This window comes from Synchiropus splendidus, chromosome 3 (genome assembly GCF_027744825.2).
Source record: "Synchiropus splendidus isolate RoL2022-P1 chromosome 3, RoL_Sspl_1.0, whole genome shotgun sequence".
Lineage (NCBI taxonomy): Eukaryota > Metazoa > Chordata > Actinopteri > Syngnathiformes > Callionymidae > Synchiropus > Synchiropus splendidus.
The window spans coordinates 21,053,345-21,070,166 of NC_071336.1; the positions used below are offsets into that span (position 1 = coordinate 21,053,345).

The window sequence follows — 16,822 nt, forward strand, 5'->3', positions numbered from 1 at the left end:
AGCACATGGGTTTCTGTTGAGGTCTCTCGTTGTTCTGGTCCAAAATGCTCATATAATCTTCCTGTTACATAGTGAGTTTCAGTTATATCAAGGGTGTATTCCTGATCCTGAAATCTGAAAAACGGTCAATCTCTACAGATCACTACAGACGTGTGGTTGTGATTAAAATTGGGTGGCAGATTATCTTACAGGCACTGAAGTTGATTCAAGTCTGGAACCCACAAAATTTGGTTTGAGTTTGCGATCTGTTACATGGTGGACGTGTCGTATTCTGTAGTTTACAAATGAGCGGGAAGTCAAAAAAGGAATGGAAATTCAGTTCAATTCAATTCAATATATGCAGTGTTCACTCAGGTATAAGCCAGCTACATGTGTTCAGGCGACACTCAACACACACACACTTGCTGATAGGTGCCTTTGTAGTTGTCTTCATTGTCAGTAAGGCAACAACACTGCGTTGTTTACTCCTGCCTCAAGGTCCTTGATCACTGACGGCAACATGAATAAACGTCACAAAATTGTGTGATTCAATACATAACATTCACAGCTCGCAAGTCACAGCAAATAATACGGCCCTATGAGTTGCCACGTTCTTGGAGTCAGAGAAGGAATCGCAGAATTTACATGGAATATCGCTGGACTTGACTTAATGAGACTGATAAAATGTTTTGTGTGGAAGAGGGACGTGTGTTTAGGGAAAATGGTGCGGAGGGACACTAGTGTAATCTTGTCTTGTAGTCTGTCTTGTAGTCTTGTTATGTAGTCAAGACTGTCTTGTAGTCTTGTAGTCTTGAAGTCACCAGGAACAGTTTCGTTCCTGGTGCTGTCAGGCTGCTGAATGTTAGACAGTAGCAATACTGTTTATTTGTTTATTTTTACATCTTCTGGACTAGTATTTATCTAATATTTATTTATTTATGGACATATAGTTTTGTTTTTGGAAACCGGAGGCCTCAGACCGAAATTTCGTTGCCATAATATTGTGATATGTTTTTGTGCAATGACAATAAAGAAAGTCTAAGTCTAAGTCTAAGTCATAGAAGCTCGGCCGGTCAGCGAGAGCGCTCCGCCCTCTGTTTGTATGGAGTGGGTGGATGTTTGCATTCATCCACCTTTCAGTGCCAACCCGGTCCTCTGATTTACATGAGCGTGAAAATACACACTCTGCAGCTATTCTCCTCCAAACGTTGTTTTTGTAATTTTTGTCTATTGAGTTCTTTGTAAAGAAGTGGGTGCTGGGATATGAACACAGTCAGGCACCCTGCCATGTGTTGTTATGAGCGTTGAATGTTTTGGTATTTTACCTGCCAACGACGGTGTTTCGATTGGTCTGATGCGCTCTGGACTCAAGTCAAACTTTAGAAAAATCGGCCGCAGTCTGAAAGAATAAATGCTGCGATATCGCTCAGTGAAACAACATTACTGATGTGCATGTCTGCCTTAAAAAGCAGCAGGTTCAAAAAATTTATATAATGGGCTAAACATTTGCACGACAGATACATGTGTGGTGAGTAAGAACTTTGCACACTTTGCACCCTCCAACTTCAGTTCTGTTTAAACTTGTATGAACGCAGACTGGTTCAATAGAAAGCAAAGGGTTCTGAGGATGTACACCATTTCCAGATCTGCTGTTTTGGCTCTGAAGTTCCACTGAGGGTCACCAAAATGACCAATATTCACTACACACATTCTCTGCCGATGTGGATTTTGTGGAACAGTTTAACGTTCAGTTCGTTTTAAACCAACAACGACTTTGAATGCATCATGATAACATACACACCCTTCATCAAGGATTCTGACAGTGACCTTTTCCACATGTACCAGACACTGTCCCGTTGGTAAATGTGTCCGACAGGTTCACACCACCATTGCCTTGTGAATGAATCAGCTAGTCCTTGACACGTCTCTTTCAACGACCCATCCAATGCATAAATATTGTTCTAAACCCAAAAGTGTTGTTGAGGTCTTGCAGATGTGTGGCAGGGGGACAAGTATGCTCTCACACAGTAGAGCATGAGAAGATGGGACTGTCACATAGCCAGAGAGCCAGTGTGAGTGAGACAAAGTTGAGCAAAGTGAAGGGTGAAGAGTTAAAACCTTAATGAAGAAATGCCAATTAATAGTAGAAATAAAAGATGAAGAGATGGTATCTTGGCCTGAAGATGAAAGTATCCACCGAGCAGCACCTGTTGCAGCTCTGCGGCCAAGTCAAACACTCCAACAGGCTCGGCGCGTTTAATGGCTACTGTGGAGCGACCTTTACTGGGTCCATGACTGTCTGAGCAGATGCTCGCAGGTCGGTCACCCACACAAGGGCTTCCTTAAAATCATTACGACTTCTGAAGTTTGACACAACACCGTGTTGACAAAGATCCGTCACACCTGCATTGTGCTCACGTCTGCTCGCTCTGATGTGGCACAGGCAAGAGTTATGCTTGGACAGCAGTCAATATGCAGCAGCGAACAAATCATCCCAGGAAAAACAGTAAACATCTGTTTTGTGACTTGGCCACCTATTTTTGGCAGTGTCAGCTTGACTTCAGCAAGGTTGGGCCCCTTCTTATAATTTCCATGAGCAGGACTACCAGTAAGTGGGTGACAGCATGGGGGGAAAATAAAAGCAGCTTTACGCAATGACGGCAGGTAGTGAGGGTGCACTTAAAGTGTCAAGCTGCATGTCCAGAAGAGAAAAAAAGAAGGTTTAAAATACGCGCTTGCCCCAACAATCTGAAGACTCGTGGTTGTTGATGACCTGTGTACCTCAGCTGTAACAATTTGGTCGAGAAATATCACTGCACCACCTCGAGCTTTGTTAGCTGATGATGCAATACACACATGAAGTCACAAAAATGGCTGCTCCTCTATCAAATATAAATCTGTTCTCAAATGAAGACCAAGTTGCAGCTTCACTGTAGACGGTTCATGTCTGGAGCTGTGCCTTTTATTTCACCCAAGTAAGTTATACATTTAATAGGAATCAGTCAGAATGAGACTGAGGCATAACATTTGTGGTGAACTGTAAACAAAATGAGTAAACGGCAAACAGATAAAATATATAGATGTAAAAAAATATAAATATTTTTACTTAAATTTGAGCTCATGTAATGGTCCGAACATAAAAGTAGCCTGTTACCTTTATATAGGTTATGGTAAGCTGCGCAACTTCGAGCCGGAGTTCTAGTAAAATCCAAAAATCTAATATAACCGCCTTGCCGCTGATGCAATGAAAATATCACTCAACACATTTGGTGCAGGCAAAACAATAAGTTACTATTGCGGTGAAATGAGAAACCTTGGGTCCTCTGCTTTGAGAAACCAGACAAGAAACAAAAAAACTCAAGCACAGCTGTCATGGCAACCGTCAAACACTTGCCCCTTCATTCACTCCCGCTATTTCGACAGTGCTGCCCTTGCTCACTTTCCCAAAAATATTATTGTTGCAAAGCACTTTGTTTTCATCCCTTTCTCTCCATTTTCCGTCTCCCCCATTCCTTCCTGACTTCCTCTCACCCACCCAGATGAAAAGACAAGGTGTTTGGGAAGAGGGGGATTGTTCCAACCATGTGGGTGAGTCCTTTCCTTTCCCAGAACAGGTGTCTGCAGCGGTGGCTGTCTGCAAATGACATTGCTTCCTCTTTTGTTGGTCATATCCTGTGTCCCGGATACCATACTGTCCCGAGTCCCTATGATCTTGATGGAAACACGTCTGGTCTGATTGCACGTCCAGGTGCGGGATGCAGCTGGGAGCAGTCCTCAAAAGACTTGTACTACGGGGCAGTTGTCAGGACCGAAAAAGATTAATCTCACCGAGAGAGAATTTGTTGACTGAATTTTCCAGAAACCTACCAATAACCTGAATCATTACAAGGTGTTCTCTTTTATTTCCACAAACATGGGATTCGGATTATCACCCAGCATCTGTGGATTTATTCAACCTTCCTTTCATAACTTCATCTTATCTATAACAGCTGATATTGAGAACACTTAGAGGAGTCATGTCATCCTCCAATGTATTGTGTTCACTTAGAACAAATGCATAAACAAAACTTTAATAAAGAAGATACCAGTACTTAGTAATGAGGTCACATGAAGTCTTTGTTTCAGGATCTTTCATGAAAAGCATTCCTTGCTCAAACTCTTGAGAGCAGCAACGTGTACAGTTGTCACTCCCTTGCGTTGCTAATGAGTGTCTCATACTCTGGTTGTCCATTCCTGCCTCATGACGCTCAGTGACAACATCCTGTGATTCAGCAAAACCGTTGACGCCTGTCTTTATTTGGGAAGAGGCTCATGCAAATGAACTACACATGGGTGTTCCTGGTATAACTGTTATTTATAGTTAGAATTTTGGATCATTTTCCCCATATAAACTCAGAGATACTTTCCCTCTCTGGCCAAGCTGGGTGCACCTGAGGTGGCAGCGGCCAGCTGACAGCTGTAGATGGTTGTTATACAAGTAACATCCGACTTACGACCGATCCTATGTCGGATTGGACATAAGTGGAATGCCATTCGAAATAGCCGACACGAGGGTTATAGGTACTACTGTAGTGGGAGATGGCTGTGTGAGCGTGAGATGCTGGGATACTGTGCTGCCGTAACTGTTGTACACGTTGCTGGGATGCTACGTGCTGCGGTGCCAGACACTGAATACAAAAAATAAGCAACTGCTGGCCGTGGTCGTAAGTATGGGTGGTTGAGCCGGTTGTACTTGTATAGGGAGCAGGCCTCTATAATGGTGCATGACTGTAAAAATACAAAATGTTTATCGCATTAAAAACATTCTTTAAAAAAACAGAATTTATATTGTTATTTTCAATAAATGTGCTTTATTAATCATCGAGGAGAATTAATACACAATAGAGTTGTCAATATAACAGTTTTTGGCATGAGTGCTGGAACATTCTTTCCGTTTCATTATTCCCAATAACACCTGATTCACTCATGATTTTGTTGTTTCTGGTCCCTGTATTTCCAAACTGTTCTGTATGGCTTTGTGAAAAGTATTAGCATCTTGTTGATGAATTCACACATCGACTCCTTCTCTTGAATCGCCTGCTCTCACTCCATGTGATTAGGAAAATAAACAGAAGGGCCCTCTGGGGATCAGTAATCTTTCTTCTTACCTTTTTCACCTCACTGCAGCCTGTCTGGCGCTGTGCCAGGCAGGCTGCAGTGAGTGACCAGTGGACACCCACAAGTATGCAGCCCCCGCATCACAGCCCAAATGCAAAACATGTCCGTCGCAATTTAGTGATATCTGTGTGACACGCTGGGATTAAATAGCCATGTGTGGTTACTGGCTCGCCATGGAAACAATAGAGCCCCTCTGGGAGGGTCTGGTCCGTGTGTCGATGTTATTTATCATGTGCAAAAGTCAAGGAAAATAATCACATATATCATTTTTCACCTCCTTTTAACTGTAAAAGAGTTTGTGTTTCACTAAATGCGCAGCAGCTGGAACTTGCGGAGGAAGCTGGGAACTGAGGGTCAATGGAGGATGTCGGCTTTTTTCTTTTAATACCGCAGCTTAAATAAACGTTAGCGGGTGGGAGCCTTCGTAGTGCTGACACCTCTATGTCCGCACAGCTGAACAAAGTGGAGCAGGAGTATGATCAGATCAACTAGCAGAAATCATCGGGTCATTGGACCTCATAAGTAAGGACGGCCTCGACGTCTCAGTGACGTAGCACAGCTCAGTATTGTTCATTTATAACCACCGTCATCACGTTCTGTGGGACATTTTACACCAACACTAACCTCAAAACTAGCCATCTACACACTGAACCCAGCAGTGCTGAAACTCACATTTTGTCATTCTTCTTTCTCACGATAACTTGACTCAACCACTCAGGCCAGATCCATTAACAAGTTCCATTTTTTTTGTGGATGTATATGTTTCATGCGTTGTAAAAATGTGGTTTTAAAATGTTAAGTGTAAAGTGTTATTTCATCATGAAAATTAAATGGAAAATAGTTTATTCATGACTGTGTGGTTAATATTATTATTTTTTAAATGCATACTGACAAGTATATAACAATTGAAATCAGTTGAGGAATGAAGTGGGGATGGCATCAAAGACGCTAAGAAGACAGTAAATGGTCACCCCCTACTTCAATACACTAGTTATGCAGCCATCAACATTACCGTCTGTTTCATTATAAGATGGAAATGAATGCAATATTTGCACAGTATTACAGATAACTTTAAACAGGCCAGTCACCAAGTGTAAAGAAGGTTCACAGATGTAGAGAGGTGTTGTGAAATGGATCATTTATTACTGTAGATAAATGTGAATTATTATTATCATTAAGGTCTAATTTCTATATGAATCATTTGTTTGTTTTTGTCCTTTTTCTAAGCTGGAAAGATTGTGTTTTCCTACACGCTATTCAATTGTTCTAATGAGTCAGGCCACTTTGAAGCCCTGGTTTAATTTATCTTTGTGATGTCAACACACAACACTGACCATGTTCTCACGTAGTGAATATTCTCAGTTCAATCGCTGTGGTTTGTCCTCATTCACACACAACGTAGTGAGTGAGCTGTTTCATTGAGTAAATATGAGCTGTATTAGTCAGCAACTGTGCCAGATGACCCACACGCTAAACTGAATCAGTGCGTCAGAGCGATGGCTCAACGCCGTCACCATCCTGTGGAAGCTTTTGTGGGTCATTTTATCACCGTCAGGATCATTCGTCATTTATTCTGCATTTAATCTGTGTGATCTCAGAAAGCAGCCGACCCTAAGTACCGGCACACGCTGAAAACGCTTGAGAAAGTCCTATAAAGTCCGACCGTAGCGGGTACATGGTAGGCTCATTTCCCTCCCACTTTCAGCATATAGACATTCAATCTGGCCGGGGGCTCAGTGGAAGAGCTGAGGCAGTCTGGAATATCTGTGACAAAGTGGTGCTCCACTGTCTCCTGCAACACTGCCTCTTTCCATGCTGTAACATCTTCCCCTCCCTCATCCCACTCTTCCTGTTGCTCAGATGAAAGTGAAGAAGGTGCATGATGACTGAGAAATGCGCAGCATATGGTTCTATTTCTCACCAAGAGTATATTAAAAGGGACCAACTGTGCCAAAAGGCTGTCGATAGCCGCTCTGCGAAGGTGCCGGGACAGAACTGACAAGCTGGATTTACTGCGCAAGCAACACGACACACCGCTGCAGCCCCCACAAGAGGCTCTATTTATTCACTGTTATAAATTGGATTAATTATATTTGCCTAAAAATGTTCTCACTCTCAATCCCCTTTCCAGTCAGGTGTGGCGGCCAATGTGACTCACATCTATAACCATTGCTGTCGAAATCCAACAGTCCATCCGTCATCCAAACCGACGGTGGTGTCACCTGAGCTGCGGTGCCCATGTTTGTGTAATTTAGCCAAAACTGAGTGTTTCTTTTCACCCTTATTTTCGTACTATGTCATCCCCTCATGCATGTCTTAATAGATCTGTGACATGAAGCACTGGTTTGTTCTAGAAAGACAGTCTTTAGGTGTGAAGGAAACTTGCGCGGGCTGCCAAACACACACAGTCAGCCATAACATATTAGAGCATTCAGAATCACCTAATAAGAAATCACCAAGTGCCTTTTAAATCATGCTCTTTTGCAATAGCTTATCGTTCAAAGCCTTGAAACTCACTTACTATTACTCTTGGCCGGGATGAGGATCAGCACCTCCAAGTCTGAGGCCATGGTTCTCGACCGGAATAAGGTGGTTTGCTCTCTCCGGGTCGGTGGAGAGTTCTTGCCCCAAGTGGTGGAGTATCTCGGGGTCTTGTTCTTGAGTGAGGGAAAAGGGGAGCGTGTGATTGATAGACGGGTTGGTGCAACGGCAGCAGTGATGCGGTCGGACCGTCGTGGTGAAGAGGGAACTGAGTCACAAGACGAAGCTCTCGATTTACTGATTGATCTAGGTTCCCACCCTCACCTATGGTCATGAGCTTTGGGTAATGACCAAAAGGATGAGATCGTGGATACAAGCGGCTGGGCGCACCCTTAGAGATAGGGTGAGGGGTTCGGTCATCTGGGAGGAGCTCGAGGTGGAGCCGCTGCTCCTCCACATCGAGAGGAAAAAGTCAAGTCTAAGTCTCTCTAAGTCTAAGAGGAAGGGAAGACCCAGGACTCGCTGGAGAGATTATGTCTCCGGTCTGGCCTGGGAACGCCGCCGGATCCCCTGGGATGAGCTGGAGGAGGTTTGTGCGGATCGGGAAGTTTGGGCTTCCTTGCTCCGAATGCTGCCTCCGCGACCCGACTCCGGATAAGCGGCAGAAGAAGGTGAAGGTGAAGGTATTATTCTTGTTCCCAGTAGCACAAGCATATGGCCATTACATATGAAACATGCACCACATACAGTTTTAAAAGACGCAACAGTCTTTTAGGATGTCGTGAAAATACAATGCAACTATATTGAACCGTATTTTCACATAAAAAGCACTTATTTTATGGAGACTACCAGAGTCAGCTGAATTGCAATTTTGAGACAGGAACATTAGAAGAAAGAAAAGGGATGGAGGGATAAGAATTTTACCCTCACAGGTATCCGTCCTGGATGACGCCGTACCTCCACGTTTTCGTAGATCTACAAGTGTACGTCACTACGGGAAGCGCTTGAATCTCCATCTTCACTTGACCCATCCATTTCATATATAGCTCTGAAAAGCCTGCCAGCATAAGCGTGTCCTCCCCAGCAGCAGCCGGACACAGAGCAGCCATGGCACCAGCTCTCATTTGCACTCCTTCGGTTTTGTCTTTTATTTATTGCATATTGCTGTTTGCCGGTGTGCTCTGTGATCCTGCTACAGAAGAAGACGACCATGCCAAGCACACCTACACCGTAGACATGTTCAATGCCGCTGTGCCCACAGCGCCGCACTTTGTCATGTTTTATGCTCCTTGGTAAGTTAAGTTCTAAATGTTGCTTAAACCACTGCTGTTTTATTCATCTTAACGTGGCTCTTCGCAAAAAGCATAACGCAATGCAAACGTGGTGCAGAACTGATTCTACTGTTTGGCATTGTGCTTATTTTATTTCACCTTTGCCGGGTAGCTTTAGCAGCTTTGCTAACTAGCTTAGCTGCAGTTAAGTTTCTTTTTTTCAAACGATTGTTCGTGCTTTGCACAGTGTTTGGAATGCTTTTGTAATACGACCCAATAAAGAGTTATGTCACCACTGCTATGTAGTTCAAAGTTACAGTTGGCCATCACGGCTTACGTGGCACGCTGCAGTTGCTCGGGAGTAGAGGGGTGTAAAATGTCGGCCCGCGGACCCGACGAGGTCCTTCAGACTTGACCATAGATTAAAGAGCTTTATTGTGTCAACCACTCTATAATCGTAGGCAAGTAAGAATTATCCTCAATATTCTAACCATTTGCTGCAAACATTATGTTCCATTCCTGTTCAGCACTCCTTATATCAAGACTTATCCTGTCAATGTTTTAATTTTCTAAGGATCAATTGCATCAACCGCATTTTGAGGAGGTGCTGTCATTCTAATTTAGACAACCATTAAAACCGATCACTTACAGCAAGCCATGGTAGTATTTAATGCATGTGAACGTATTATAAATTTAATTTAAATCCATGTTTTGCCTCTGCTCCCTACAGGTGTGGGCATTGCCAGAGGTTGCAGCCGGCGTGGAATGAGTTGGCCGATAAATACAACGGTATGAACGATCCTCCAGCGTATGTGGTGAAGGTCGACTGTGTTCAGGACACCAAGTTCTGCTCCAATGTCCACGGAGTCAGAGGTTATCCAACGTAAGATGTCCAAACTCACCTGCTTTCATTTAAACATATGATGGCAAAAACAGATTGTCTTGCCCCTGCTTAGCGTGTCTAGATAGAACGAATCAATTCAGAAAAAAGGCTGGTTTTGTCTGTCATTCATTAACAATTGGCTGTTATTATCTGTCCTCCACCTTTGAGTGAAGCAACAATTAGTTAATTATTATCTCAGTTCTCCAAACACTAGTTTTATCTGTAATAAAAATTGCGGATGTCATGTTAAAAAAAAAAAAAAAAAAGATTCCCTGGCTGACATCCAAATTCATTTTGGTGTTGTGCAGGCTGAAGCTGTTCAAACCAGACCAGGATGCAGTTAAGTATTCTGGACCAAGAGATCTCCAGTCTCTGGAGACTTGGATGCTGAAAACCCTTCAGGAGGAACCTGCTGTAAGTCACCAACTTGTATTTATAGTCCTTTCACATACTTTGATTTGTGTAAATATGTGAAAAATCCCCTCAACAACGCCTCAATTGGAAAATGTATTCTTCTCACAAAAGCACATAGTTCAAGCTGATTCCCACCAGAAAGTTGAAAAGCCATGAGCTCCGTTTTGACTGGCTTAACCTTGTTTTGGTCGTGAAAGATGATTTATTGGTCCATTTCCTTTTCAGTCGCTACATAACCTTTTTAAAGCCAAGTTATGTGTTAGCTTGGTGCATCCTAATGAAACACTAGTAAATGGTTTTGGGCAGGAATCCTGATGAGTTTGCTGTTTTGTGTCCCTTCAGGAATCTCAAACTGAACTTGAGCCCCCGAAGGCTCCAGAACCAAAGCAGGGAATGTATGAACTGACTGCCAACAACTTCAAGGCTCACATTTCTAAAGGTAACACGTCTGGCATATTTATTCAAACACTGTATTCGGATTTTATCCATAAGGATGTCTTCTTTCACCCAATTCCATCCAAAGTAGCACCTTCATGCCTGTCTGGGAAGTAGTTTATATTGTTGCTTATGTATGGAAATGACGAATGTAATTGCGTACTTGACATTTGATCAGGAACCCTTCAGCCATAATTCACATCTGTCAACACACCCAGACTGTGAAACCCGTCGCCTGTCAGTCGCTTTCTTTTTTTCCCTCTCAAACAAAACCTTCCAAAATAAACACTGCTGGTGATAATTGGCTTGTTGGAATTACGGCTCATGAGTCTTGTTGAGGTTCAGTGTTTGCTTTTTGGGAAAAAAAAGAAGTTTTTTGGATTTTGAGACCAAAAATGTCATGATGTCAGCATATTGTGGTGCTGTTTATTGGTCCCGGCTATGCATCCTGGCAACGAAGCGGCAGCAAACTTGTTAATTGTTTCTCATCACTGCGGCAGTGCAGCGTTTGTTATAGGAATCCTTGCACTTCTCTGTTGCTGCGTCCTTTAAAGCTCACAGTATTCTTTTTATTGATGAAATTCTTTCTCTGCCTTCTTTAGGGGCCCATTTTGTGAAGTTCTTTGCCCCATGGTGCGGTCACTGCAAAGCCATGGCCCCAACCTGGGAGCAGTTGGCCACCAGCTTCGAGCATTCTGACGACGTCAAGATAGGAAAGGTGGGTCCTTCACTTTCCAAGTCAAGATCCACCCTGCTGTCACAAACTAGTCCATAATCCAACTTCAAGCCACTTGTGTATAAATGGGTGCAGTCCTGGTGCTTCTTATATATTGAACAGCTATCTTTGGTATGTGTCTTCAGCTGTGGCACGTTGAATTCCCCCACCAATAAAGGCCATCTAATGTCATCTGTTCAGAAATGGTACCTGTGAGATCAATCGCCATTTTGAAAAACCCATATGTATTTCCGTTGTGTTGTGCTTCACTGACTTTGGGCCACAGATTTTTTTCTTCTTTAATTTCAATTTCTGGGACAGAGGAACAGCCATCCACTGTCTAATATTGAAGGTCCTCAAATTTGGTTTGGTGCTCTTCTCTCTCCAGGTGGATTGCACACAGCACTATGAGGTCTGCTCAGAGAACGGCGTGCGAGGATATCCCACTCTGCTCTTCTTCAACAATGGACAGAAGGTAACGGCTGCTGTTTTCACTTTCATGTTCTTCTGGTGGATTGTACTTCATTTGTACTTAAATCCAGTGAAATGTGTTTAAGAAATGATTTGTAAGCCCTGTGTTGACTTGTACTTTATAATGTGATATATGAGGTTTGATTCAATATTGGTTATGAACTAGAAGGAGCATGACTTTTAAACACATAACAGGCTTAAATTGTTTGAATTAGAAAGTTGTCAAAGCGAAACACTGCTGTAGCATGCCCCTCCTAACCCATAACCAAATATTACATTGTTCATTATTACTATTTTGTACACAGTAGACACACAATAAGCCCATTTTTCGTTGTATTATTATTATTATTTTTTATTTAGAAAGGACAAGAAGCTTAATTGGTCTACATAATTTTCCCTCAAGGACCTTTCCTGCAAAAAGAGTTGTTTCTGTTTTGATGGTTATTGTCTCCAATGCTGGAGATAGGAATGCTAGATAACCACTGTTATTAGTTCAAATGGTTGGACTGTGATCATCTCTGCGTGTGTTTCTACAGGTCGATCAGTACAAGGGAAAGCGAGACCTGGACTCTTTCAAAGACTTTGTGGACAACCAGCTGAAAGCCGTAGTTGCTGAGGATGTCAAGGATGAACCTCAGGGTGAAGTCAAGTCCAATGAAATCCCTGCTGCTGACGATGACGAGGATGAAGACGATGAGGAGAAGGTTAGCGCAACTTTTCAGGCCACCAAAAAATGCTGACCGGCATCTGAATACCAACTCTCTCTTCTCTTCAGTCTGCAGTGTTGGTCCTGACAGAGGACAACTTTGAGGAGACCATTGCCAAAGGAGTGACATTTGTAAAATTCTACGCACCATGGTGAGCCTTCAAAAGTCTTTGAATGTGTACAACAGATATATGGTTGAATTCATTCAGTATGATATGACCTGAATGTGAACATCAGAACCGCGTAGCTGAGATGCAGCAATCGCATGCCTCTTCTAAAGGCTGTTTGACTGGTAGATCTTCATGCACTACTCACACTTCACTTTGAGTATGAGTTCAGTTAGACTAGTTTTATTTTATATGTCAATGCATTCACCCCACATTTTTTGTCAGCCCTAAAACACAGACAAGGAAATGAAAATGGAATTTTGGAAATGAAATGAAGTCAGTTTTCAGGTCGTATTAAAAGTGACAAAAGTCAGAACTGAGAAATCGAACGCAGGATTCAAACATGTAATAGCTTATGAAAGAGTCAGTGAAACAGGACTATTGTCCTGGTGATTCACTCGGAACAGGCTGGTTCTAGTGAGGTGTGTGTACTCGGTTAACTGCAGATTACAACGGTACACAAGTCATGTTTCCCTACATCAGGTCAATTGTTTGTGGTGTGAGAAATGAAGTGATTTATCTCACCAGGGCGCTGATCTTGTCGCACTGGGACCCATGCTTGGTTCTCACAAGCTTCTGTGTATCTCCTGCTCTTGACTCCCACAGATTTGGCTGCTGTCACTGAAGTGCTCGGTCAGGTGGTGGTCTTCACTCCTCACTGTAATTGATTATGACCATACAGTTTTGTCTGACATCTGAAATTTGAGGCAGTTAATGGTTATGAGCGTATGGCTGCGCTACTATGTTTCTGAATACTGACACTGACAAGTTGGTGACTTTATTAAAGGAAGTTAGTGGTCATACATGAGTGGCAAGCTGAGACTATTTCTCTTGTGCAACCCAACCACTCGGTTTAATTTACACCCCGACCACAGTGTGTGGGTTACGTGCGTCTCACCATGTCCTCCCTCACAGGTGTGGCCACTGCAAGAACCTGGCCCCCACCTGGGAGGACCTGGCCCTCAAGGACTTCCCCGGACTTACCGACGTCAAGATCGCCAAAGTCGACTGCACCGTGGAACGCACAGTCTGCAACAAATACTCTGTGAGTACACAAACGCTGAGTCACAAATGTCACCTTTCCTTAGCTTCATAACACCTGACTCACATTTGCAAGCAAGTTGAATTTGCAGTTCTTTATCTGTGTGTGACATCTCTGTCAATCATTGAGCTGAATTATAGAAGTGGAAACTTGAGGTCAGCTGCTCGGGTGTGTTCAGAGTTCAAGAGCTGGAAATGATAAATGTCCGCACATTACCGTGTGTCGTTTTTATTAGCCAAAATGTGTTTTTATTCAAAACTACTGCCAACAAGTGTAACATGGATAATGAGCCGTTATTGTGCAATGACTGCATTAACAGCTAGATTTGGTGCCCCTGGCTGAGCTATTTAGGGTTGTGCATTAAAACAACCTTCATGCATCATTTTTGTCCTTGGCGACCAAGTTTCTCCCCTCTGGCTCTTTGTCCATATTTCAGGCCCATTTGTTTGCATCAGAGTGTCACTGTTCACTGATGTTGGAATCACTCTTTACTTAACTCATGAAGGACTACGGAACCCTTTCCCTAAAAACCTGGTTAATCTCTAAAAACCTCCTTCATACTGATGCGTGTTTGACATAATGTCAGCACAGGAATCGCATAGTAAATTGTAAGATGTAAATGAGAAAAACATTCAAAAAAGTCCTTGTCGTATTTGGCCATGAACGTGCTAGTGTTTGTCTATCATCGCTCAGAAGTGTAGTCAGTGTACTCATGCCAAGAGGTGCAAACTGGAAGGCCATTTAATATCAAGTTTTTTTATATTCATCTGAATATCTGTGGACACGCTAGAAGTGACGTTCTTCCTTTTATGTTCAGATACAAGGATATCCCACCTTGTACATCTTCAGAGCGGGGGTGCAGGGAGACGAACACCTGGGCGGTCGGGACTTGGAGAGTCTACACAGCTTTGTGATGAAGCAAACAAGGGACGAGTTGTAAACCATGGGCTCCATCGTCCCCATTGTCCACGCTGCATATTTGGGTTGTAGGACTCCAGCTGCAACCAAACTTTCTGTTTCCACTGCTCAAGGGGCAAAATACTGTCAAAGGTTGGTGGGGTGTGGTTTTTGTGTTACTGATGTGCAACTTCAAATGGTTCTTGAGAACAAAAGTCAAGTCGTCGAGGCTGCAAACCACTCAAATAGCACTGTTCAGTCAGGGTTTCTGAAAATGGCTTGTCCCGTACAATGCTGGGGATTTGAATAAATAATACTTTTTTAAAGTAAATTTTATAAAATCGATTGTTGCAGTCACTTTAATGTGAAGCATGATGTTGAGGGTACTTCTAATCACTGCTAGCCTATGAGAGCAAACTCAGGGAAACACCAGCCAGTGAGGAGGTTTCATTTCCACCACATGTAACACACCCACCAATCACTTCCTCCTTAAACTTGCTGCTCTCAGCCTTAGACCTGACATGTTTCTTTCATCAAGCACCTGCTTCAACAGCGATGTCTGTGTTGTCTGAGGAGATGTGAACGTCAAGAGTCTGTCTGTCAGCTCAGCTGAGTTGTGTTTGTGCCAATGAACGGTCTCTCTTATACATTAGAGTTTGTTTTACCACTGAAACTCACGACAAGTCACTCTGAGGGCACTGTCATGTTATGGCCATGGTGTCGCCAGATTCTTTGACCTTTGTGATATATATATATATATACACACACACCAGAATATACAGTACATGTACGAGAATGAAACATTCAGACCAAACTTTCTTTTGTCATTAAAAACTTTATGGAAAGCACGTGGCTAAGAAACTCCAGTGACAGAAGGTTTTCTTTTTTTATTCTCCTTGTGAGTCATGGGTTGTGCACCACCCATGAGATTTGTAAAAAAAACAAAACAAAAACATAAGTGAATAATGGCGCGTTGTAACATGAGATTTCATAATAAAACTTTTTTTCCAAAATACATTATGTTCCTGCTTCTGTCTCTTTATAAGGTATGTGTTTTATCTTTTAATAAAAGGTGCAATAAATAAGCTGGAAATGTACAAGTATTTACAAAAAGAACAAACCTAACATGATCAAAAATGTAAACAGCAGCTTACCAGAGGTATATTTTGTAATTTATGATCGATTAGGCACACATGGTATCTATTAAAAAAAATGGCATCTTAGCAGTATAAAAGTTTGGGAACAAAAAGTCAGTCAAAGACCGCGAACCAGCTCACAGTAACATGTTCAATCTGGACTCAGAACGAGGCGATTTCGCGCTCTCGGAAAATGCAGCTAAATTTAAGAAAGTTGGCGTTGAAAAACTGCCTGGTCGGCTGTTTTTCACACAGAATGTTTTCCTGCAATCTCTTGATGGGCTGTCAGAGGTGGAGGTGAACATGGAAAGAGCCATTTGTGGTTTGTCGCGCGGATAAGGCCGAGTTCTTCTCTTCTTTGGAGAAAAACATCAGTTCGGCCACAACATGCATCACGATGAACCCGAAATGGTGGATGGCAGCTCGGCGTGAGGCTGGCAAATATTGACGCTGAGGGGATATTTTGGAGCGGTGCACTTCTAAAATTACATGCGGTTATTTTGGTTGTGTCCATATTATATTCTGGGGAAAGCAAATATGGCTTCAGGACATATCACATCAGCATTCTTTTTTTTTTTATATTTGCAGCATCTGGACCAAATTGGTTTGACGTTGGCTCTTAATGTCATCAGAAGTCATCTTGTTCGACCAGAAGTTGTGTGGCGAATGAAGCAGCACTTGCGAAAAGTAGTCCTGGTCCTTCCTTGCCTGCTCACACATTTAAACCCTCCCCAGTGTCCACAAAAGTTGTCCTCCACGACTAAGCTGACGGTTCAGGTGGATGTTTCCTGCAGTCTGAGGATCCACAGAACGGCTTCTAAGAGCCTGGGAATTGGGTCAGTGGCAGCCACAAGCTCGCACCACCATGTTCTTGTATTTCTTCAGTATAACGTTAGAGTTGTCGTCAAAGTAGAGCACTGATATGGCGTGGAGCTTGGTTGGGGCGCAGCATGGCTTCGGTACATTCTCGGGGTTCATCAGGTGCACCTGGAATGAACAGAAAAAAGTATTATTTTCTTTAATATAACTTTTGAAACCATGTTTGAAGTTAAACAAGGCGCTTTGGAT

General features: G+C 42.8%; 2 protein-coding genes across 3 annotated transcripts in view; one reads left to right on the top strand and one right to left on the bottom strand.

Moving 5' to 3' along the window:
* The first annotated feature begins 8,680 nt into the window (after window positions 1-8,680).
* On the top strand, window positions 8,681-15,631 carry txndc5 (thioredoxin domain containing 5). 2 transcript variants are annotated; one of them, XM_053858574.1, is made up of 10 exons: window positions 8,681-8,909; window positions 9,619-9,771; window positions 10,080-10,185; window positions 10,528-10,624; window positions 11,223-11,338; window positions 11,724-11,810; window positions 12,343-12,510; window positions 12,582-12,664; window positions 13,595-13,724; window positions 14,539-15,631. In XM_053858574.1, the coding sequence occupies exons 1-10, from the start codon at window positions 8,725-8,727 to the stop codon at window positions 14,659-14,661; spliced, it is 1,248 nt and encodes a 415-aa protein (XP_053714549.1). In that variant the 5' UTR covers window positions 8,681-8,724; the 3' UTR covers window positions 14,662-15,631. The 2 variants fall into 2 exon arrangements, with proteins under 2 accessions (XP_053714549.1, XP_053714550.1); XM_053858575.1 differs by lacking the exon at window positions 8,681-8,909 and adding an exon at window positions 9,388-9,548.
* The window catches only part of bmp6 (bone morphogenetic protein 6), a 46,690-nt gene continuing 45,049 nt past the window's right edge, over window positions 15,182-16,822 (bottom strand). The window contains exon 7 of the mRNA XM_053858573.1: window positions 15,182-16,741. Within this exon, the coding sequence (XP_053714548.1) occupies window positions 16,592-16,741 (150 nt within the window). The 3' untranslated portion in view covers window positions 15,182-16,591. The remainder of the gene's footprint in view (window positions 16,742-16,822) is intronic.